Below are 23,247 nucleotides of genomic sequence, written 5' to 3'. Positions count from 1 at the left end.
CGGTCTCCTCTGTCCCTACGGTCTCCTCTGTCCCTATGGTCTCCTCTGTCCCTACTGTCCCCTCTGTCCTTGATGACTCTGTGTGAGCTGATTTACCTGTGTCTTCACATCTGGTTCAGCTGCTCCTGAGCTTGTACTTATAGATTGAGTGTTACGTTGTAACATGAGATATTTACAGATAAATATATTCCACCGTGATTCAGGTCTGACCAAGAGAGTTTCATTTCAATGTGGCAGGTTCTAATCTGCAGACCGCTGTGTATCGCATGTTCACGCTCCACGTGTGTCTTTGTGTTCTGTCGTTTCACTTCGTCATTAGACTAATTCCTCTGTAAAAATTAGTTTGATTGTAAATAAAACACACAGCGTTTTGAAGCTTAAAATATAGAAAACACGACGTGTCCCTTGCAATGTTCCCTCTAATTCTTCATGTGTCTGAGCAAACACACAAACTCCCTGAGCGGCCCTTGGACCACTGTGAGCAACATCAGACGTGTGCAATGTGGCCACGCCAGACACAACTGTCCAAGTGACATGCTTTGTTAAAAGATTCAAATTACAAGAGTCATTTCTGCTTATTACTTTTAATAAAGTGCTTTAATCCACTTACAATGAAAGAAAGACTAAAACCTTGTTCATGACCTGTGTAGCAGGAGCGGACTGGGTGAAAAAAGTGGCCCAGGAGTTGAAGTAATATTTACTACTGGGAGTCTTGCAGGGGGGTCTGGGGACCCATGAAAAAATCTATTTATTTTATGGACTCAGTTGGCCAGAGTTGTATGATAGTCTACTATATAATGTCAGCTTAATTCATTAGGTTTGTTCCATAAACAGAGCTGAATTTGGTTCATATTGATTTTTGTATTAATCTCCTAACTCTCCCCGGAGGAGGGCCTTAGGGCCCGAACAAATCCGCAATGTCCTATCACCGATTAATTCTTGTCCTGGGCATAGGATGTGGGGGCATGGATGGGTAGGATGGAGAACTCCCTTTCCCACCTGCTGCTCGGTCTTTCCACTGCACTGGAGAAGTCTAATATGGATGTACCGACACAGGGAATGCACGCGTTTGCTCTTATGTCCAGGGAGCTTGGTCGCGTGTTGTCCACGCGTGTTGTGCCTGTGGACCCACTGTAAGATCCAGGGGGCTATTACTCCCGGTATTTCCTGGTGCCAAAGAAGACTGGCAATCTACGCCCAGTTCTGGACCTTCGAGGTCTCAATGTGTTTTTAAAAACCCTGTCATTCCACATGTTGAAAACCACGGAGATGTTTTAGGCAATATCTCCGAACGAGTGGTCCACTTCCATAGACCTCAAGGATGGTCTGCCCAGGGAGTAGACTTCAAAAGTGAAATGTTGTCTTCCACTCCAGAAGTGGGAGACAACATTTGGGGAATGTTTGGCAAGGTCAACCTTTTTGTGTCCAGGGAGCCGAACCTATGGTTTTCCCTGACGGACGGTGCTTGTCATCTGGGCCAGTCAGGATGCGCTGGCACAAGACTGGCCCAGAACTCTACTTAATGCATTTCCACCACTCCCTCTGATTTTACCGACCCTATTCAGGCTGAGAAATAGATTTTCAAAGTTAGGGGCCATTTCAGGGGCCCACAAGCGCGCGCGGCGCGGCATCGCAGCGTCATAAGAACAAGATAAATGTGTTGTTTTAAACCTGGTTATTAGCATGTAAAACAATTTAAAGTACTTTTATCTGTTATTTGATATGAAGGAAGAGCACAGATACTGAATCATATAAACCAGAGATCATTATCTTTAAAACTGTTTAATTCAATATAATAATGTTTCTTAGATACAAAATAAATACTGTTTACAACATTTGACACAAGGAGATCTTGTGGAATATATGAAATCACAGCCTACAAAATGAACTACTAACATATATATGTGATATATGAATATGGCCAAATTACTAGTTAAATCTTGATTTTTTTTTTGAGGAGGGGCACGGCGGACCCCCTCCTATCTCAAACCGCGGGCCCGCCGGAGATTCAACTGCTTGCGGGCCCCGGGCCCCTGTCTATTTTGCAGCCTGCTATTGAGGGTTCATCATGGGGGACACAGCCTTCTCCTGGTGGCTCCGTTTTGGCCGGCCAGGGTTTGGTTAAAATAGGGTTTGGATAAATATAGAACGGAAGTTACGGATGTAACTACGGTTCTATGAATCCTGGATGGCCGCCAGAGCGATCAGTTCCTCAGAATCCGCGTTGCTTGCGAGAAGAAATGGGACTGGGCTCTCGGTGTCACGTGACCATATAGCTTCACGTGGGTCACAGAGAGATCACAGGTGGCTTTGTTGTCATTAGTTTTGCGACTTGCGCATGCGCAAAAGAAGACAGAAAACAGACAAAGTTGCAGACAAATGAATCACACCACACGCGTCGACGTTGGGGCCGACAGCCAACAAACTGAAACAAGAAATTTAAACCTGGCTCCGTACATTTTTTCCTTGCATTTAGTCGCGTAAATTTGGAGAGAAAATAAAAATGTATATCTCTAAATTTAAGATTCTTTCCGATTCCCCTGCAGTGTCTCACCTTAAAATGTAATCATGAATGAGGAAATGTTATCCAAAAATATTTTTTTCTGAAAAATTCATAAGATAGGACTTTTATTTATTTTTGGTTTCTTTGTTATTTAATTTCTCAGCTGTCCTTCTGGAGGAGTCTGTCGTCGCAGCGTTACTGGACAAGTCTCCCTCTCCGGAGCACCAGCCCTCACTCTGCCACCTCTCCGTCGACGAAGCCCCTCTCCTGTGCCGCAAAGGCAGTCTCCATCTGCCCCCTGACCACCCATGCCGCCTGGACGAACGCCGAGGCTCCGAACCTCTGCACGGGGCCCACAACCTGGCTGCTCTCCTCTGCGACCCGGCGAGCCAGCAGCAGCACATGTCAGAGCACGGCCACCACCTGCATCTCTCCAGCTGCCATGAGTGTCTGCAGCTGGAGAACAGCACCATCCTGTCGGTGAAGTACGCCTCTGTGGAGAACATCCCCGACCTCCCGGACGACTGCTCTGTGCTGAATGGAGGAGGCGACATTCTGGAAGATGGCACCAGAGGTAATCTTAGCTCTTCCTCCCTCAGGACCAGTGGTGTGCCTCAAGGTTCTATTTTAGGTCCCAACAATTCTGCACTTTCAACTCTCACACACATTTTGATTTAAATAATGGTTCTGTTTTTGCTATCATAAGGTCTTTTCATATCTGTTTTAGAGTCAGTATTGTCCAGCTAGCTTTTGTGGGTGTCAGAATACAATATATATATATTTTTTTTTTTATAGTCGACTAGTCACAATTAGTCCATTAATCGTTGCAGCCTGTTTGAGCCGTCTATTTTTGTCCGTATTTAATTTGATCAAAAACTATTTTTATGATTTTATTTTTTCTACTGCTGACTGTGCAGCAATTTGTTCACTCTGTTTTTAAAAAGCAAACAAAGACTATTATTATTTTCTCCACAGGCGTCGACGTGAACTCCAAGCCGCCGAACGTTTTGGTGTACACAGGAAATAGCGAGCCACGATTCCAGACCATTCAACAAGTTTTATCCAAATCCATAAACACGGACAACTACATGATCTACCATCTAACAACACAGCAAGCTCTGAGTGATCCGTGGCTGGACAACTGTCGTCTCCTGGTTGTAGCAGAGGACACGGAGCAGGAGCGGGAGGAGGAAGCTGTCTGGGCTCATCTCCAAACCCGCTTCCTGACCTACCTGAGTGGGGGCGGCAGGGTGCTGGGGCTAGTCTCCCACCTGTGCCCTGCCGGCGTCTCCCTCAGTCGGCAGGAGGCGGAGGGTGAAGGCAGGGTGAGGACACTGAGCTTCACCCGGGAGGACAGCAGCATTATGCAGCTCCGGGTGCAGGCCAGCGGGCAGGTCTACACCAGGGACACACAGGGCGGGGGCGAGGTGGAGCTGTGGGGGGAGCTGAATGGGGGACACATGGTCATCATCAGGGTGACGCACGGAGACGACGGGGGAGAGGCTGTGCTCTGTCAGGTAATGTCGCACACAACGCTATTCTTTTGCTTTTCAACAGCGGTGGAACAAGTACTCCATTTTTAATATACAAGAAATCTACTGAAATAATAGTATAACCTTTTTAAAAAAAAAAATGCTTTTACAGTAAAAAAGTATTTCAGACACATTTTGAGGCGTCCCAGATCTTGTTCATATTTTTGTTTGCTCAAAGTTGGAAACTATGAACGTTAAATAAACATGTCAGGCGTCTCTAACAGTCTGGGCTTTTTTAGACCTGTTCAAAATGTAGTTTTGACACTTGCTCTCAAATGTAATGAAGTAAAAAAGTTTAAACCAATTTTGACCCAGAAAAAGCTCAAGTGTCGTCACTGTTAGACGTGTCGATGCCATGATAGTTTAAGAATATGTCCACATTTAGAGAATATCACAAAAGCTGTTGAAGTTGAACATAAATAGTTTATAGTAAAAATGCTACAAAAAGAGCTGATTATAAATAGACATTTTAAAAGTTATGTTGTTTCAAATCAGGATATGAGGTGATTTATATGCACATTTGTGATTAATTTGGCTGGGGCTGGGCAAAATGAATCTATTATTTTGGAGTATTGTGTGATACATGACAATATTATGTTAAACTCAACTCAACCGTTATTGGAATGTTGCTATATAAAAATGAACATTTTCTTGTATTTGGTTTTATATATATATATATATATATATAAGCACACATGCATGCAGACACACACACGCACACCCACATACACACACAGACACACACACACCACCAAACTCACCTCGCAATTTTTACATACATACATACATACATACATACATACATACATACATACATACATACATACATACATACATACATACATACATACATACATACATACATACATACATACATACATATAAATTGTATTGAGAGTGGGGGATTCTAACGACACTGCGGCCGGCTGCACATGGAGCCTGGCATATGTGCCGTGGCTTAACCACTCTTAACACCGGGCAGCACCAAATTGAGCATTTCTATAAAAATGAGGTGATTTGGCGTAATCCCTCGTCCAGGAGTGTTCCATTGTAAAAAGGATTCAGTGGTTGGACACTGTTTTTTTGTTCAGATGTCGACAACTGAATATTTTTCTACAATGGTATAAGATGATATTCCTGCACTTTTATGATTAATCTTTACAAACGTTTCACATTTGTCTGATAATTAAACTTCAACTAATATGTTTAAAGACATGTTTTCATACTCCAGAAAAATATACATCCCTCCTTAAAACTTGCAGAATTCCATCATTGAGCTTCCACATGGCGGCCCTGCTCACATTGTGCCCGTAGGTTCACCTGGAGAAGGCTGCAGACCCCCAGAGCTTGAGGTTAGAAGGTGTGGACCAGCCCACAGGCGGTGAGGAGCTTCAACTGGAGGTCCTGGAGGAGATCCTGAGCTCTCTGGGTCTGAGCTGTGAGCAGAGCATGGCCCTGTCGCCCAGCCCCGTGCACCTGCTCAGCACCAACACGGTAATGCTGCGTTGTCAATGGAAACTGTACAGAAGACGTTTTAAAAAGTACAATTTTCAACATTTTCCATGTGGTGCAGAGCAGGGTTAGCTTCAGAAGCATCTGAAAAACCGCCCCAAAACCTGCAGAAGGTCCAGCGTGGCTGCTCCAGTGACACAGACCTGCCCTTCCTCCACACAGCAGCTTTTGTAACTGAAATTCACAACTTTTTTAGGTGTATTTTCTCAAATTAATACATTTTACATGGAAAATTGCTCTGGCCAAACCTGCAGAAAATATATCTGCAGCACAATTCTGTCTCTAATTAAAAACCCTTTGGGACAGAGACATCTTTACTATAACTATATTAACTGACAACAGAACACTGAATATTAACCTAATACAATCAATGTTGATGTCAAATGTAAAATCGCTATAGTTCTATGATCTGGACAGGACCATTATTCAATAATTATTGATTATTATAGTTTAGAAAATAAAATGTTGTCCGGTTAACATGTTATTGCATTTGTTCCATTATTGTTATAGTTGGTACATTATTTTTCGCTTGCTCCCAGCACATTTTGTGTGCTAAAATATCAGTTTTCCCCAGCTCTCGTTAGTCGTATCATTAACATGTCTGTGCTCATAGTGCTCATATGGAAACAATATGGCCTGATGTGTGTAAATGTATGTAAATGTATGCACATACGTTTAAGCTCTGGAACAGCAGGGCGGGCGGTCAGAGTGCAGGTCACACACACACATGCAGACACACGCACACCCACATACACACGCGCATGCAGACACACACCGCACACCCACATACACACGCACGCACACACAGACACACACACACCACCAACCTCACCCCGCCATTTTTAGTTTTGGTCAGTTTGCTCTCAACATAAAAGCTTTCTCTTGACAACAACAAAACAGCTTAAGATGTTCCACTTCATCCATAGAATTATACAAAATGTAACATACAAGCACAGAAGGATTTGTTCGGATCTAATTCTGAGCTCGATTTATTGGTATTTATGTTTTAACTTTTTAAAATATGAAATTTTAGGCAAATTTTCAATCAAACTCCTCAAATACACAATACGATATCCAACATGTCCTCTCTTTTTTTTGTCAAATAAATGAAATTAGATTAGTGATATTTTCCATTTCTTACATTATAATTGTTGGTTATATCTTTTGGCCCGTAGGCTTTATTTGTTCAATCAGAAACTGATTGGAGCCATTCAAGATGAACTCCCCAAACCCAAGAGTGCGGGAAAAGTCCAAGGAAAAGAATAATAAACAATGATTTAACCAAACAACCAAAACATATGATTATATTGTATTGATATTTTGGTCTCACTAATGAGTTGGTGCTGATTTGAAGCCCACTCTCTGTATGTTTGGCCTCGTCTGTGTCACTCAAAGGGGCTGGATTGTTGCCAGGTGCAGCTCCACATGTAAATCAGGATGCAAAGTAACATGAGTGTGCTCAGGTGCTCAGTCAGCTCACACTCATTTCAGAGCCACACAATCATTACAACGCCTGCCATTCTCTTCTAGAAATTCACTAACGCTCCTATATCAGATTTATTAAATTATAATAAATGTATTATTTATTGCGTCCATTCAAATAGTGATTTTGATCGGATTACGATCAATCTTGCAGCTCTTGTGTATGTGCTGAAATGAAGAGATTGCGCGGTTTATGGACTATAAAATCACAGTTGGGTTGTGGGCTGGATTAAATTGCTTGAAGGGCCTGATTTGGCTCCCGGGCCCTGAATATCCTTGGTCTATGTCATCAATGCAGTGACAATTTCTGCACAAGAAACAATTTTTTTCTGACAGTTTAAATCAACAAGATTTTTATATTTGGCCCTTGTGTACAGTATGCAATGACCTCTACCTGTGTCACATCACATTTAGATTTTATTCCTGAAACAATCTTCCCAACTGGATGTCTTAAAGGCGTTATGGACGATTTTTCGGCAATTTGAGAACTCAGGAGGAAGTGCGCATGCCACTCCCCCGTGTGGACTGATACAACACACACGTGCCTTTGTTTATTTGCACGACAGATCGCATCGCATCTCTCGTCTCCCGTAGATTTCCGGCTCAAACTGTCTTTCTCCGTCCTAATTTTGTCCCATACACTAAGGAAACTATATTATGATAGATCAATGCACTTAGACACAGGGAAACGTGCTGCTCTCATGGGGACGAGCCACACGCTGCTGCAGGTGAGCGGTAGGTGCGTTTTATGATTGATACGTGGCAGGACTAATCGCCAGTCCACGCCACGAGGAAATAAGACTCAGATTTGGGGCCAAAAAAATCTTCCATTACGCCTTTAACTTCAGGACGAGCCGTTCCTCTGACAATAATACATAAATTGTTTTATATATAGGATTATGTTTATTATAAAAATGAATATAGTATGATAGTATTAAAAAACTTCTTACCCACTCACAGGGCGTGTCTAATGTCAGATTGTGTCCACAGGAAGCAAAGAGTGAGTTTGTGAAGTGGTTGAAGGACCAGGCGGATGACACAGGCCTGCTGCGTCTACCTAAAGTCTCCCTCAGACTGGTGTCTTCCTCAGAAGCAGAGTCCGACCCTCCAGAGGGCCTTGTGTCGCTGGTATGGGACAGCGCCGAGGCCCCCTGTCCACAGCACTTCAGCCTGCAAACCTACCAGTCCCACCTGAGGAGCAGGCTGCTGGGGCGAACGCTTCTGTACGCCGAGGTGGTCAGCTCCACCATGGATCTGCTAGACGGGTGAGCTCAGCATATATATATATATATGCATATATATATATATATATATGCATACATATATGCATATATATATGCATATATATATAACACACATATACATTTCTTAGCGGGTGTGAGTTTATCAAGTTTGTTGAGCGTCAAACCACCAGTTCTATACAACGTAAAACCTTATGGAGACATTTAGTTCAATTAGTGATTAAATTACCTAAGTAATTGCAGCCTTCAGCAGTTTGTTAATTATAACCAATCCATCTGTACGAGTTTGATTTCTGCTTTATCAGCCCTGCTCGTTATATGCACACTCCTGAAGAAAGTGCTTGTGACCCCTGTGTGACCCTTCTGTGACCCCGGCTGTGAAAGCGCTCTGCTTCTGTTAGCCCTCTTTGTGCCGGTCCACATGTGCGCTCCAAGAGGCTGTTGAGGGCCAGAGCACTGCAGCTGGGAGCCATTACGGCTGTCATAAAGTTTGACAAATGGGCCGGGAGAGGACACGAGCTGATGGGAGCAGACAGTGTTGTCATTAGGGCTGTGTGTACAGAGAGAAGTAAAGCCGAGCAGTGGTTTGGCACAGACGGCTGATGGAATGCAGTGTGTGGAGGCTGTGGAGGTCAGTGTCCAGCAGGTACAGTGAGGAAAGTAAGTATTCGAACATCCTGCGATTTTGCAAGTTCTCCCACTTTGAAGGGTCTGAAATTTTAATTGTCGGTGCATTTCCACTGTGAGAGACAGAATCTAAAAAAAAATCTGGAATCACATTGTATGATTTTTGAATACTTTATTTGTATATTATTGCTGCAAATAAGTATTTGAATACCTGAGAAAATCCATGTTGATATTTGGTACAGAATCCTTTGTTTGCAGATGTCAAATGTTTCCTGTAGTTCTGGAACAGGTTTGCACACACTGCAGCAGCAGCTTTTAGAATAAACAAGTAGCTTCGGCATTCTCTGGACTAATAAAAAGTACAAAAAAAATGTGTGCTTGCGCCAAAGCCAATATGATCACACTCCGCCACTTAGGAGCGGCGTATCGCAGCGTATTTTCGGCCACTTTTACAAAATAAAGCAGCACTTTTAACACCGTGCGCCGTAAACAAGCGCCGTAATTTACGCTAGACGGTGCCGCCGTTCTCTTAATTTATGCCATACGCCGCTCCTATGTGGCGGAGTGTGATCATATTGGCTTCCCATATTATCGAGCGCCGTGGGCGGCGCGAGCAGAAAAGTTCCTCTACGGCGCGCGCGCGTGCATGGTCATCTGGTGAACAGGTGATCTGGTGAACAGGTGATCTGGTGGAACAGGTGATCTGGTGAACAGGTGATCTGGTGAACAGGTGATCTGGTGAACAGGTGCCAAATAAACATTTGGGACCAGAATGGAAGTCGTCTATGTTATTGAGTGTAGCTTTCCTAACTATATGATAGCGTTGTATGTTACTTGAATAAAAAACACGATCTTTGTTTTTCAACCTGGCGGATGTTTTTTCAGCCTGGCGCTATCTTTTGGGTAGTACGCCGCCGTTGTGGTGGCCCTCTATCTAAAAGCCTGTGCAGCAGGGACTTTGGCCACTCCTCCACACAGATCTTCTCTAGATCTGTCAGGTTCCAGGGCTGTCGCTGAGCAACACAGAGTTTCAAGGACCCATATCATGCTATTTTGCCAAGACATTGCTACACAGCGACACACGGGAATGCCAAGTTATCGAAGAATAAAAGCAATAATCACATTTCAAGCACTTGCAGTCATCATAATAAATGAAAAACATCACAAAACAAAGTAATAACAAACGCCTTGTCAGGAAGCTTGTACTTGCAGCTCTCGCGCTCTCTTCTTTTATCTTGGGAATAGCGCGTTCCATCCCACAAGTCCGAAGGTTCACAGAGCAGCGGACCGGGCTCTCCTGTCCAACGTGAAACTAACTTCACCGCGTTGGCTCTCCCAGCGTCCTTTCCTAGCGCGTCCTCTCCCAGCCTGCCACAGCGCTTTCCCCAGGAAGACTTTGCTTTTCGTCCTGACGACTTTAGTGAAGTGTCGTGGGCAAACAAAACACCCTAAATAAACTCCAGACACCTTCCATGTACTGTGTTCTCCTTCAGCAAATTAAACAGTGTAGAGACATATTTACAGCCCTTAACACATTTTCTCAAAGAAGACACGGTGAGCAAATAAACAAGCTGTGTCCCAGTTGGACCAAAAGAAGTCGCCGCGGCTCCTCTCACCTGGGGGAGGGGGGAAGGGGGGGGTGTTCCAGGTACAGAGTGCTTCCTGGGGGATGGGCTGAAACCGGCTGAAACAGGGAAGTGTGCCGCGGCACTCAACGCTGATGACGCATTGCTGGGGTAGGCCCCGTCCATCTGTTCATCCGAGGAAAAGGATATAGACTGTACTCTCGTACTTTCAGCTCTCTCCAAAGATGTTCTACTGCATTTAGGTCTGGAGACTGGCTAGGCCCTTCCAGAACCTTGGTTCTCTTGGCTGTGTGCTTCAGGTCATTGTCATGTTCATTGTCATGTTGGAAGACCCAGCCAAGCCCCATCTTCAACGCTCTGACTGAGGGAAGGAGGTTGTTGCTCAAAATCCCACTATACTAGAGCCCCATTCATTCTCTCCTTGTTACAGAGCAGTTGTCCTGTCCCCTGTGCAGTTTCCACCCCCATGCTTCACAGTAGGGCTGTGTTCAAAATATCAATACGGCGATATATCGTCACGGACTCCGTATCGATACGCGTATCGATACTGAGTCACAGTATCGATATTTTTTTATTTAAAAAAAAAAAAATTTAAAATAAAGATTTTTTTGGGCCCGTAGGCTTTAAACGAGGTGAAATAGTACTTTTGATCTGCTGTTTGTGCTGCGCTCCTCTCTCGAAGGAGCTGTGGACCTGATCAGAAGCTGATGTGTGCAGAAGATGCTGCTGCAGCTGTTCAGACCAGGCCAATTGTTTGGCATGAAACATGCAATACTTTACTAGAATGTGTTCCTTATATTTCTATTTGGATCAGTTGGTTGGATGTATGACGTTATTAGAGCAGAATGGATTTAAAAATAAGTGCTTTGTGGATAAACATGAAATTTCATACATTTTCTTATCCAGAGTAAAAACATGACCCATTTGGTACATTTTTAAGACCCATTTTTCAAAAATGTATTGGGACATGTATCGTATCGTGACCCCTGTATCGGGATACGTATCGTATCGCAAGGGTCTTGGCAATACCCAGCCCTACTTCACAGTAGGGATGGTGTTCTTGGGATGGTACTCATCCTTCTTACTCCAAACACGGCGAATGGAATTTATACCAAAATGTTCTATTTTGGGCTCATCTGACCACATGACTTTCTCCCATGATCCAAGATCCTGTTTACTCAAATACTAAATAAGATAAACAAATTTAAACCTGATTTCAAATTAAATTTATATTTGGTATTTTTTACACATAAAATGTGAGAGATATGAGAACATTACATGAAAATTATATTGTGAATCACCTGCAGTGTCTCGTCCTACCCTTATCTTACATTCTACTGAGAACTAAATGCTCCTTTGGCTCATTTCCATCTGTAGTCCTGCATCTGCACTCACTCTTTCATACACCTGTGTACTTCTACTCTGTAAGCTGGCTGAAATGTCTTGCCTAAGAACACAGCAACAGTTTGCACACAGTGGTCTCCCATCCAAGTACTAACCAGACCCTGCTTAGCTTCAATTGGGCTTTCTCTCGGTGGTGTGACCGTCTTCTCTTCAATAATAACGATTGCGATCTAGTTTCTCACTGAAACAATCAACACTTTGGGAGTTCACATAACCATGGCAGGTTTAACCGTGAAATCAAACAGTCCATTGACCTCCAATGCCCCACTTGCAATTAGAAAGATTGTAAGCAGATGTTCCGAAGGCTCGGTTACACTAAAATATGTGGTGAGGCGTTCAAATGCAGGTATAGGCTGCGGTCTCGCTGTGGGATGTTCCAGTGCAGACATGGAGCTGAAACGTCTCTGGAGAGTTTCACCATTCACTCTAATGTAGAAAAAGATTCAGTTGAAGTCATTCTAGACATTTCGACTCCCATCCAAGAGTCATTCTCAATCTGCGGCTCTAGTCTGAGAACTGGGATATTTATCATACTCTGAGTAAGCCCCGCCCGCCGGGCAGAACCTCCTCACATTAGCCTGTCCTGTTCATCCATCTGTAGTACTGTTTTTACATTTGCTCTTTAAAGGTCCCATAACATGCAAAATCAATGTTTCAGAGCTTTTAACCTTCTTACATTGCTATTTGTGCTTCATATATGTTCCCAGAGTGTTTTTTTGATTGATTCCCGCAGTTTTTAGCTATATTACAGACTATCTCCTTTCCGCAAATCTCCAAACTGACCGGGGGTGGGTGCAAGACCGCGTCATAACCACAGGCACGCGTCACCATCCCCCCTCACCCTCCCCAACTCCCCCTCCCCCCTATCGCCTCCCGCCCCCTTCCCCCCGGCTCCGCGCTGCTCGTGTCTCCCTACAAGCCCCGGAGTTTTTCTGCTTCGATTTACGACGAAACACGGCTCAAAGAAGCCCAAAACTTCATTAATGATATCACACTCTTTACTATTATCACAATGGTGAAAGGTTTATGAGGCAATTGATGCAGCAACCGGGAAAATAAACGGAGAGAAGTTCTATCTGATACCGAAAAACCAGGAAATAAGAGCGCGATGGACATAAGACTTTTTTATATATATATATATATATATATATATATATATATATATATATATATATATATATATATATATATATATATATATATATATATAGTCATTCATTTATACTATACACTGCCTCTTTCCAAACTCGGTGGGTCTGTGAACTGACCGTTCATTTGAGGTTGGGCTATCGTAAAGAGACTCAATATTTTTTACTATTAAATAATCTATTTTAAATGTTCTCAGTACTAACAGAATACTATCTGAATCAAAAGCTTTTTCAGCATCCAGACGTATTATTACAGCTTTATTTTGTTGCTTTTGTATATGGTTCATCGTGTGTAAAGATCGTCTTGTTATTTTGTGTTTGTCGTTTGTTAATAAATCCTGTCTGATCATTGTCCATTTGGGAGTATTTGTTCCATTCTTTTTGACATAAATGAGGTGTATATACAATAGTCCACTCAGTCCATTCAGAATAGAGATTGGTCTGTATGAGGCACCGTCAAGTCGATCCGTCCCCTTTTTAGGTATTAAGGATATGATGGCGTCTTTCCAACTCCGAGCTTTTTTAAGGGCCCAGTTAAAAGTTGGCAAAAGTAACGGAGAAAGTGTGTCTTTTAGAGCCACTCGGAGGTGAACTTGTCACTCCCCGGACATTTATGGTTTTTTAGTCTTTTAAGTGCACTTTGAATTTCAGTAACTGTTATTTCAGCACCTCATTTTTTGTTTTTCTCTTTGGTTATGTGGGTAAATTGAGAGTATCTAGGAAAAAATATATTTTGGTCTTGATATGTTGGTGAAAAGATGTTTGCAGAAGGATTCAAACGGTGATTGTATTTGTTTGGTTAAAATTTAATTATTCTGCCCATCTTGTTTTTTTCTCAATATTTTTGGGATTCAAACTCACGATACTGTGGCTGGCCGTTCATTTTACCTTTCGCCTGTAATGCCCACATTTCCCCAAGAGATGGCACTGTTCCCTCTAAGCTGCTCGCACATAGTGCACTGCTCGCACATAGTGCACTGCTCGCACATAGTGCACTGCTCGCACATAGTGCACTGCTCGCACTTAGTGCGCGCACAAGAAAATCTATGGCGCGCAGAAAATAAAATTCACCACAAACGGCCACCGGGGCCAATCAAGCAGGAAGCGCAAGTGTTTGACACACTGTAGAAGACTCTTGTGGACAGTAGAAGTCAGTAGATAATTAATCATTATTTAATGCATTTGGAAAACAATTTGTACATTGAGCCTTGCTTTGTTACAAGTTACAGGTCAAATCTTGCGTGTAATTTATAGTAATTCATTAGTTCACACAAACACACCATATTTTCCTGTGGCCCCTCGGCCACATTTTAGAACCCAATGTGGCCCTCGAGTCAAAAAGTTTGGGGACCACTGTACCAGACGATCAAAAACAATTCATGGTGTTACAATTGATGGGATGGAACATAAAAATGTTCTGCTACACAGATCATTTTCTATTATATTAGACCAAACCAGAACTTCCCATATTGTGCTCACAGCTTGGAGAGAACAAATCAATACGTAAACCTGAACAAAAATGTTTAAATCTTAAACTGGTTGGCTTATGATCAAAGTATTTCCTCGTGGCGTGGACTGCCGATTAGTCCTGCCACGTATCAATCATAAAACGCACCTACCGCTCACCTGCAGCCGCGTGCGGCTCGTCCCCACGTTTCCGCGTGTCTAAGCGCATTGATCCATATAGTTCCCTCAGTGTACGGGACAAAATGAAGACGGAGAAAGACTGTTCGAGCTGACTCATTAGAAGACGGAAATCTACGGGAGACGAGAGATGCAATGAGATCCGTCGCGCTAATAAACAAACGCACGTGTGTTGTATCAGTCCACACGCACTTCCGCCTGCGTTCTCAAATCGCCTTTAACAGCAAAGATTTGAGATTTAAAATCTGGATAACAAAAGGTATATTGGTTTTCTACCAGATTGTAAAAGATAATCACATTGATATGTTGAAAAAAAACATTTGACTTGGAGAAACGGGACTTTTATAGGTTTTACAAATAATGAGTTATTATAATCAAGAAATCATAAAGAATGATGACCATCAGAGTCCTTTGACTGAAATATTTTTTTAAACTAAAATCTGAACTTTCAAAGGTAATAATATCTAAGTTGTAGAAAATGTTTGAATAATCTAGACCAGGGGTCAGCAACCTTTGATGTTCAAAGAGCCAAATTGGACCAAAAACACAAATCTGCCTGGAGCCGCAAAAATGTCAAAGCCTTATATGACGGGAACAAAGGCTGTAAGTGGATATTAGCTACATGATCCCACTATCAAAATGACAAGGCTACAAATACATAATGAGTATTCCTAATTAAATGTTTATTGTCCCTGCAACGCCCCCTGGAGAGAGAGACGCACCACGTGACTCTGCTATACGATTGGTGCTTTACGTTTAACTTCCATTACAATGTTAATGTATCATATTTTGTTGCATTGATGAAAATATAGAAATACAATTAGGAAATCAGATTTTTGGTGTCTTTTTTATTTTGAGGATTAGAAAAAAACAAAAACGTGGTCCACTTCAAACCTCAATAACAATACAATCCTCTTCTTTTTCCCACCATAACTGGGCAACAGTGGAATTGAACACTGCAATTACATATTTGATCATTTCTTCAAAATCATCCCATCAAAGTTCACATACCTGCATAACAGCGCTGCCTCGTCGATATCGATCACGTCACGACTCATCACAGGGACTTTAGTTTGTTGGAGCTGAATTAATGTCATTGATTTGCCGATTGGTGATTTTGCCTAATGTTTTAATTTATCTTTCCTTCACTGTCTTTGCGGCGAATCCTTCATGTCATCCTGAAAATGTCTTTCCAAATGACTCTTTTTGTTATTTGACAACAGGCTGTGATGCAAATCTTCGTTGACGGAAATGTTGAAATTTAATATTTATTATAAAAAATGTTACAGCATTGGAAAACGTTAAGAATGTTTGTGTCATGTTTATCCTCCTACAGAAATCATATTAAAACAACAAATATATCCCTCCCATCTAGTTTCATTTTCATGCATTTTTGAAAAGCTCCAGGGCCACCTGCCACCGTACCGCCTTAAGGGGCATTTAGGGGTTTACTCCATAGCATTGATTTGAGGATCAGCCCTGAATTACGGCTGTTTTTCAAAACAAAAATATCAGAAGTTTTGAGTTGGACTTTGCCAACAATTCTTACTGGTTTACTGTATTAAACTCTGTAAAAGAGCAGACTCAGGCATTTTATTATTGGCGTCATAAAAATGTCGAGTTTCATAGATAAAAACAAATAAAAAACGCGACTTCTCATCTCATGGAACTTGGCCCTCTTTTCACAGGTTGAACATGCGTGTGCCCGGCAACATGGGTCTGGTGGCAGTGGCAGCTCATCAAAGTCACGGTCGAGGTGAGTTTTGTGTGCATCATAGGGACCTGCCCCCTTATGGAAATGCAGACAAATCAATGTAATGTCCCTTAAACGATGAAAAGTCAACATGTCCCCATCTCACTGTGTGTGCGTGTGTGTGTGTGCGTGTGTGTGTGCGCGCGTGTGTGTGTGTGCGCGTGTGTGTGCGTGTGTGTGCATGCGCGTGTGTGTGCGTGTGTGTGCATGCGCGTGTGTGTGTCTGTGTGTGTGTGTGTGCGCATGCGCGTGTGTGTGTGTGTGCATGCGCGTGTGTGTGCATGCGCGTGTGTGTGCATGCGCGTGTGTGTGTGTGTGTGTGTGCATGCGCGTGTGTGTGCATGCGCGTGTGTGTGTGCACAGGCCGCAGCAGGAACGGCTGGCTCAGTCCTTTGGGCTGTGCCATGTTCACAGTCTGCCTGCAGGTGGAGCTGTCCTCTCGCTTGGGTCAGAGGATTCCTTTCCTCCAGCACCTGGTGGCCCTGGCTGTGGTGGAGGCTGTGCGCACACTTTCTGGTTATGAGGTATTTAGTATTAAACATAAGTAGATCGTCATTATACATTTTGTTCTTTGTAAACCGCAATTTAATCTAAAATGGCTTGGTAATGGAAACGGGTTCAATGACTTTCTGTGCATCTTCATGTTGACATTTCAGCGTTCTAAGCAGCAGATTGTCATTTTCATGTTTTTATTTTTGAAAAGTGGCAATTTTAGGTATTTCAAACAATCACAACTAAGTACAGAGATGTGGGCAGGGACAGTAGTTGAAAACAAGAATGTTCTGAACATTGGCACCTCAGTTACAGGACAATGCACGAATCAATACAAAATACAACACTGAGAATACAAATGATGAGGAAACATTGTTGTAACAAGGTTAAAAGCTCAAAGTTGACATAGCATTATATGTCCATCTTAATGGAGAACTAATTGACATTTTACCATATTAAAATCCCTGTGATAATTAAAATGTGTATTTTTGGGGCGTTTGACATGTCTGTCATCTCCTCTTGCTGCCTCTGAGAAGAAAACCTGCCTTGCAACATTTGCTGACATCGACCAGAAAAGAACTCTCCTTCTCTTTTTTATATTTGGCAGTGTTACATGTTCCTTCACCAGGGGCCTCAATATCCATGGCAATGCTTGGGAAGGAAGTGGAGCTCACTGGAAGAGACTCCAAAAAGGCACGGCCCTCACACTTCTGCCTGCAGGATAGGATTAGTCGCCTACAAAGTCCTGACTTACCACGTTTACCTCCTAAAGGAGTGGAGGAAGTGTCCCGTCCAGGCTCCAGCAAAAGTCCTGTTTGGCAGAAATTGGACAAAGATGAGGACGGGTAAGAGTCGGACATGGGACTGGAGGAATTAAGTGAAGTAAGTTGCATAGCTGCTCCATACCTTCAATCAGTCCTCGCTGCTAGTCCTGGAAGAACTACAGTCAGCTGGACAATTTGACAGGACTTACCGAGGTCCACAGCAGCTCATTGGGAAGCTCCAGAATAATGAGATCTGAGATGCTGAGGCTCAGAGTCAATCAACCCTCCAACTTTGTTCTGTCCTTCATGAACACAATCACTGAAAAAGGACTGCTCCACTGACCCAGGATATTCATAGACTCCCGTAAACTGTGTCCGAGATAGACGCATATCCAACGTTAAGGTTTGATGACTTACTGAAGAAGAATGGTGCAGGCAAGTACATCACAACATTGAACCTTTTGAAAAGGATACTGGCAAGTGCCCCTCAAAGAGTCTCCATGGCTGTACACAATGTTCCAAACTGCTTTCACTTTACGGTCATGCCGTTCAAGCTGCATGGAGCACATGCCACGTTTCAACATATGATGGATGGAGTTCCCCAGGGGTGTGAGCAGTGCAGTGCAGCTTATCTCGGCTATGTCGTCATCTTCAGCGAGACCTGAGAGGACCATGTCCAATACCTCTCCCTTGTCCTGAAGAGGATCTTGCAAGTCGCTGAATCTGTCAAAGTATGAGCAGGCGCGAACGTGGGAGAAGAAGGAAAAGCAATGAACTGATTGCAAGTGAAATTAAATATTAAATATTGTTTGATTGAAAAAGCAGTCAGAAGCAGAGGATAGTGCTCAAGCTGCCATACTTCCCCTAGCATAGTTGCTCCTAGGGCAGCGGAACTGTAGGTTTTTTTTCTGTTCCTAACTCGCCTGACCATAAGCGACTTAAATGAAAACTGTGTCGGCCTCTTTAACATGGACAGGAGCTGATTCCATAACACAGGAGCTCTACCTCCTACTGTGCTTTTAGAGACTCTTGGGACCACCAGAAGGCCAGCATTCTGAGAGTGAAGAGCTCTGTTTGGATGATATGGTTCTATAGCATCTTTGAGGTGGGAGGGGCCATGTCATTTATGGCTTTGTAAGTCAGGAGGAGGAGTTTAAATGTGATTCTAAACTGGACAGGAGCCAGTGAAGAGACTCCAGCACCGGCGTAATGTGCTCTCTTCTTTTAGTTCCTGTTAGTAATCTTGCTGCTGCATTTTGAACCAGTTGAAAACTTTTTATGGAGCTTTTAGGACCTGCTGCGAGCAGGAGTTACAGTCTAATCTAGTCGTTACAAATGCAGGATAAGTTTTTCAGCATCGCTTTTAGGCCGGATTCTTCTGATTTTGGCTCTTGTTGCGCAAATGGAAATAGTCTGTTTTACAGGCTTGATTTAAATGAGCTTTAAAAGAGCTCCTGGTCAAATAAGACTCTGAGGTTTCTTACAGTAGATCTGGAGGCGACACTGACATTGTCCAGTGTGACTATCTGCTCAGATAAAGTGTCTCGTACATGTTTAGGACCAGCACAATGACCTTGTTTTTTACAGGGTTAAGAAGCAGGTAGTTAAGTGTCATCCAGGTTTTTATCTCCTTCACACAAGCACTAAGTCTGTCTACTTGATCGCTCTGATCAGGTTTCATTGATAAATACAGCTGAGTGTCATCTGCAGAGCAGTGGAAGTTAATGCCATGTGACCTGATCATGTGACCTAACGGCAACATAAAAAAGTATACTGAATTGGACCGAGTACTGACCCCTGTGGCACATGAACACACATGAACAAATTGGTACCTATCAGATAAATGGGATTTAAAGCAGCTGAGGGCGGGGCCTCTGAGGGCGGGGCCTCTGACACCTACATCACATTCTTACCTCTGCAGTAGAATGTGATTATACACTTTTCTTTCATGTATTCATTTTTGGACGAATCTGAGAACAGCTTAACTAGAATGGAAATACTTTATTATTCGCTGAATATATCGCATATCTAGTCTCCTTTTGTCACAAAGTGCTGCTTTTACAATATCTTCTTTGGGGGAAAACACAAAATGCACTCATTTACAAGACAAAAATTCAGGTACCCCAATGTTGAAGGTGGAGTTTGCATTGTATGTTGTCTCAGTTTGAGTGTGCTTTTAGGACCTGGACCTGAGGGTGAAGTGGCCTAACGACATCTACCACGGCAGTGGGCTGAAGCTGGGCGGAGTCCTGGTGACCTCCACTGTGCTGGGCTCCACCTTTCACCTGCTCGTAGGTACGTCCCACCTGCTGCTTATAAGTACGTCCCACCAGCTGCTCGTAGGTACGTCCCACCTGCTGCTTATAAGTACGTCCCACCAGCTGCTCGTAGGTACGTCCCACCTGCTGCTTATAAGTACGTCCCACCAGCTGCTCGTAGGTACGTCCCACCTGCTGCTTATGAGTACGTCCCACCAGCTGCTCGTAGGTACGTCCCACCTGCTGCTTATAAGTACGTCCCACCAGCTGCTCGTAGGTACGTCCCACCTGCTGCTTATAAGTACGTCCCACCAGCTGCTCGTAGGTACGTCCCACCTGCTGCTTATAAGTACGTCCCACCAGCTGCTCGTAGGTACGTCCCACCTGCTGCTTATAAGTACGTCCCACCAGCTGCTCGTAGGTACGTCCCACCTGCTGCTTATGAGTACGTCCCACCAGCTGCTCGTAGGTACGTCCCACCTGCTGCTTATAAGTACGTCCCACCAGCTGCTCGTAGGTACGTCCCACCTGCTGCTTATAAGTACGTCCCACCAGCTGCTCGTAGGTACGTCCCACCTGCTGCTTATGAGTACGTCCCACCAGCTGCTCGTAGGTACGTCCCACCTGCTGCTTATAAGTACGTCCCACCAGCTGCTCGTAGGTACGTCCCACCTGCTGCTCGTAGGTACGTCCCACCTGCTGCTTATGAGTACGTCCCACCTGCTGCTCGTAGGTACGTCCCACCTGCTGCTCGTAGGTACGTCCCACCTGCTGCTTATGAGTACGTCCCACCTGCTGCTCGTAGGTACGTCCCACCTGCTGCTTATGAGTACGTCCCACCTGCTGCTCGTAGGTACGTCCCACCTGCTGCTCGTAGGTACGTCCCACCTGCTGCTTATGAGTACGTCCCACCAGCTGCTCGTAGGTACGTCCCACCTGCTGCTCGTAGGTACGTCCCACCTGCTGCTTATGAGTACGTCCCACCTGCTGCTCGTAGGTACGTCCCACCTGCTGCTCGTAGGTACGTCCCACCTGCTGCTTATGAGTACGTCCCACCTGCTGCTCGTAGGTACGTCCCACCTGCTGCTCGTAGGTACGTCCCACCTGCTGCTTATGAGTACGTCCCACCTGCTGCTCGTAGGTACGTCCCACCTGCTGCTTATGAGTACGTCCCACCTGCTGCTCGTGCTGTGTAGTGCTTTGAGGCCTACTAATGTAATGTAACCAAATAATTAGCTATTTTAATTGTTGTTTCATACTAAATAACAAAGTCAGTTTAGCAGAAAATGGGAAATTAAAGTCATTTGCACTTCTTTGTATCTGTACATCTGAAAGCCGGAACATGACGGCACCTCACAGCTGACCTCCTGTGTCCCTCAGGCTGTGGCTTCAACGTGAGCAACAGCAGCCCCACGGTGTGCATCAACGACCTGATCCAGCGACACAACCAGGAGCAGGGGAGCAGCCTGGGGCCCCTGAGCACTGCCCAGCTCATCGCGCGCTCCCTCAGCGTCCTGGAGGAGCTCATCAGCCAGTTCCAGAGAGAAGGTCCAGACGCTGTCCTGCCCAAGTACTACAGCCGGTGGCTCCACAGGTCAGACACTCGCTCTCTGCACGCTAACGCTTTAGAATCTACTTTGTCAATATTCTTCTATTGTAACAGTTACAATATTAGGATGCAGTGTAAACATTAGATTGATTAATAAAATGTGAGTATTATGTTTGGCGTAACAGAAATTTATTTTATTGTCGACTTTCCCTTCCCGATTCCCTGGAGATTTTTTAACAAATATTGTACCAGTTCAAAGAGGAAGTTAAAGCTAAAAATTCCAAATGATCAAACACGCTTGTCATAAGTTGTCTTACTGTTGCACGTCTTTGGTTGTACAACTGTTTAATTTTTGGGAGAGGTCTGTGAGGCGGCCAAAATCGTCTTGTGGGGACACTCCAGACATCACCAAATCCTCAATTATAACGGGATTGTATGGTTTTAATCACGGGAACAGGAAGTAACAGTCAACCATTTAGTTTTGGACCATTTGGAGTCTATGGAGGGAATGGGAGGAGATGCCAGTGAGGAGGGAGTTGCAGTAGTCGAGGCGGGAGGAGATGAAGGCATGGATGAGGGATTCAGCAGCGGGGAGGGTGAGGCAGTGTCGGATTTTGGCGATGCGGCGGAGGTGGAAGTATGAGGTCTTGACGATGTGGCTGACATGGGGAGTGAAGGAGAGGGTGGGGTCCATGATGACACCGAGGTTGCGTACCAGGGTGGAGGGGGTGATGGTCGAGGTATCAACATTCTAATTGTGACCATTTTAGAAGCAAAATTAAGTATTTTTTGTTCAATATATCGCCACAAAATAGACCCAAAGGAAAATAACTTTTTTCACACTTAACTTCATTTTGTCTTTCAGAAAGTTCAGTTTTGTAAAGCTGGTCACAAACTTGTGGAAAAGTAACATGTTAGAAAAAGGGAATGAAAGAAAATGAAAACTTTCACTGTTTGGTCGCAGTCTCACTAATCTTGAATAATGGTTAAATTCTGATGTTTTTTCTCACAATAATGGTAACACAGTTGGTGACCTCTGTGTCCCTCTTGTGTGTGCAGTGGGACCCGGGTGCGTCTGTGGAGCGAGGAGGGGCCTGAGGCGGACGTGGTGGGCCTGGACCAGAACGGCTTCCTGCAGGTGCACTGTCCCGAGCGTGGCCTGCTGTCTCTGGAGCCCGACGGCAACTCTTTCGACATGCTCAAAAACTTGCTGGTCATGAAGCGCCACTGACTGACCACCCACGGACTGGTTCCTCCCACTAAGAGACAGGCCACTCCCTCTGGATGCTGGACACACCCACAGGGATGCTCACTTGAGACGCACTTCAGTCATTGCTGAGCTTAAACCTTTCTTCAGGCAGTTTTCAGACAGTTAATGCTTAATATTATTAGTTATTATTATTATTATTAGGTAGTATATATATATATATATATATATATATATATATATATATATATATATATATATATATATATATATATATATATATATATATATATATATATATATATATATATATATATAATATTGGAGGGAAAATCTTTACTATTTTTTGTTTTTAAAATAAAATTATTATCTTTTCCACTATGTTGACATGACGTGACATGAGATCGGGTCCACCAGAATGAGACTGTAATGAGCCTGGAGATTTTGACATCATTTATAGTGAATAAATTGTGGAATCCAGTTTATAATTTTGGCATCACAATTTCCGATTTCTTTTATATTTTTGCTGTCATTGGAGCACTGTT

The 23,247-nt window shown here is 43.7% G+C and overlaps 1 protein-coding gene across 2 annotated transcripts in view; it reads left to right on the top strand.

The window, feature by feature from the left end:
* hlcs (holocarboxylase synthetase (biotin-(proprionyl-CoA-carboxylase (ATP-hydrolysing)) ligase)) overlaps positions 1–22,871 on the top strand; it is a 30,517-nt gene extending 7,646 nt beyond the window's left edge. For both annotated transcript variants that reach the window (XM_072446986.1, XM_072446985.1), the window contains exons 4-12: positions 2,667–3,077; positions 3,479–4,020; positions 5,350–5,529; positions 8,020–8,294; positions 16,368–16,435; positions 16,796–16,956; positions 19,869–19,983; positions 21,327–21,540; positions 22,555–22,871. In XM_072446986.1, the coding sequence (XP_072303087.1) occupies positions 2,667–3,077; positions 3,479–4,020; positions 5,350–5,529; positions 8,020–8,294; positions 16,368–16,435; positions 16,796–16,956; positions 19,869–19,983; positions 21,327–21,540; positions 22,555–22,726 (2,138 nt within the window). In that variant the 3' untranslated portion in view covers positions 22,727–22,871. The remainder of the gene's footprint in view (positions 1–2,666; positions 3,078–3,478; positions 4,021–5,349; positions 5,530–8,019; positions 8,295–16,367; positions 16,436–16,795; positions 16,957–19,868; positions 19,984–21,326; positions 21,541–22,554) is intronic.
* The last annotated feature ends 376 nt before the right edge of the window (positions 22,872–23,247 follow it).

This window comes from Eucyclogobius newberryi, unplaced genomic scaffold, assembly GCF_026437365.1.
Source record: "Eucyclogobius newberryi isolate DKJ021-1_F unplaced genomic scaffold, fEucNew1.0.hap1 SCAF_15, whole genome shotgun sequence".
Lineage (NCBI taxonomy): Eukaryota > Metazoa > Chordata > Actinopteri > Gobiiformes > Gobiidae > Eucyclogobius > Eucyclogobius newberryi.
This window is presented reverse-complemented; position numbering and strand designations above follow the sequence as displayed.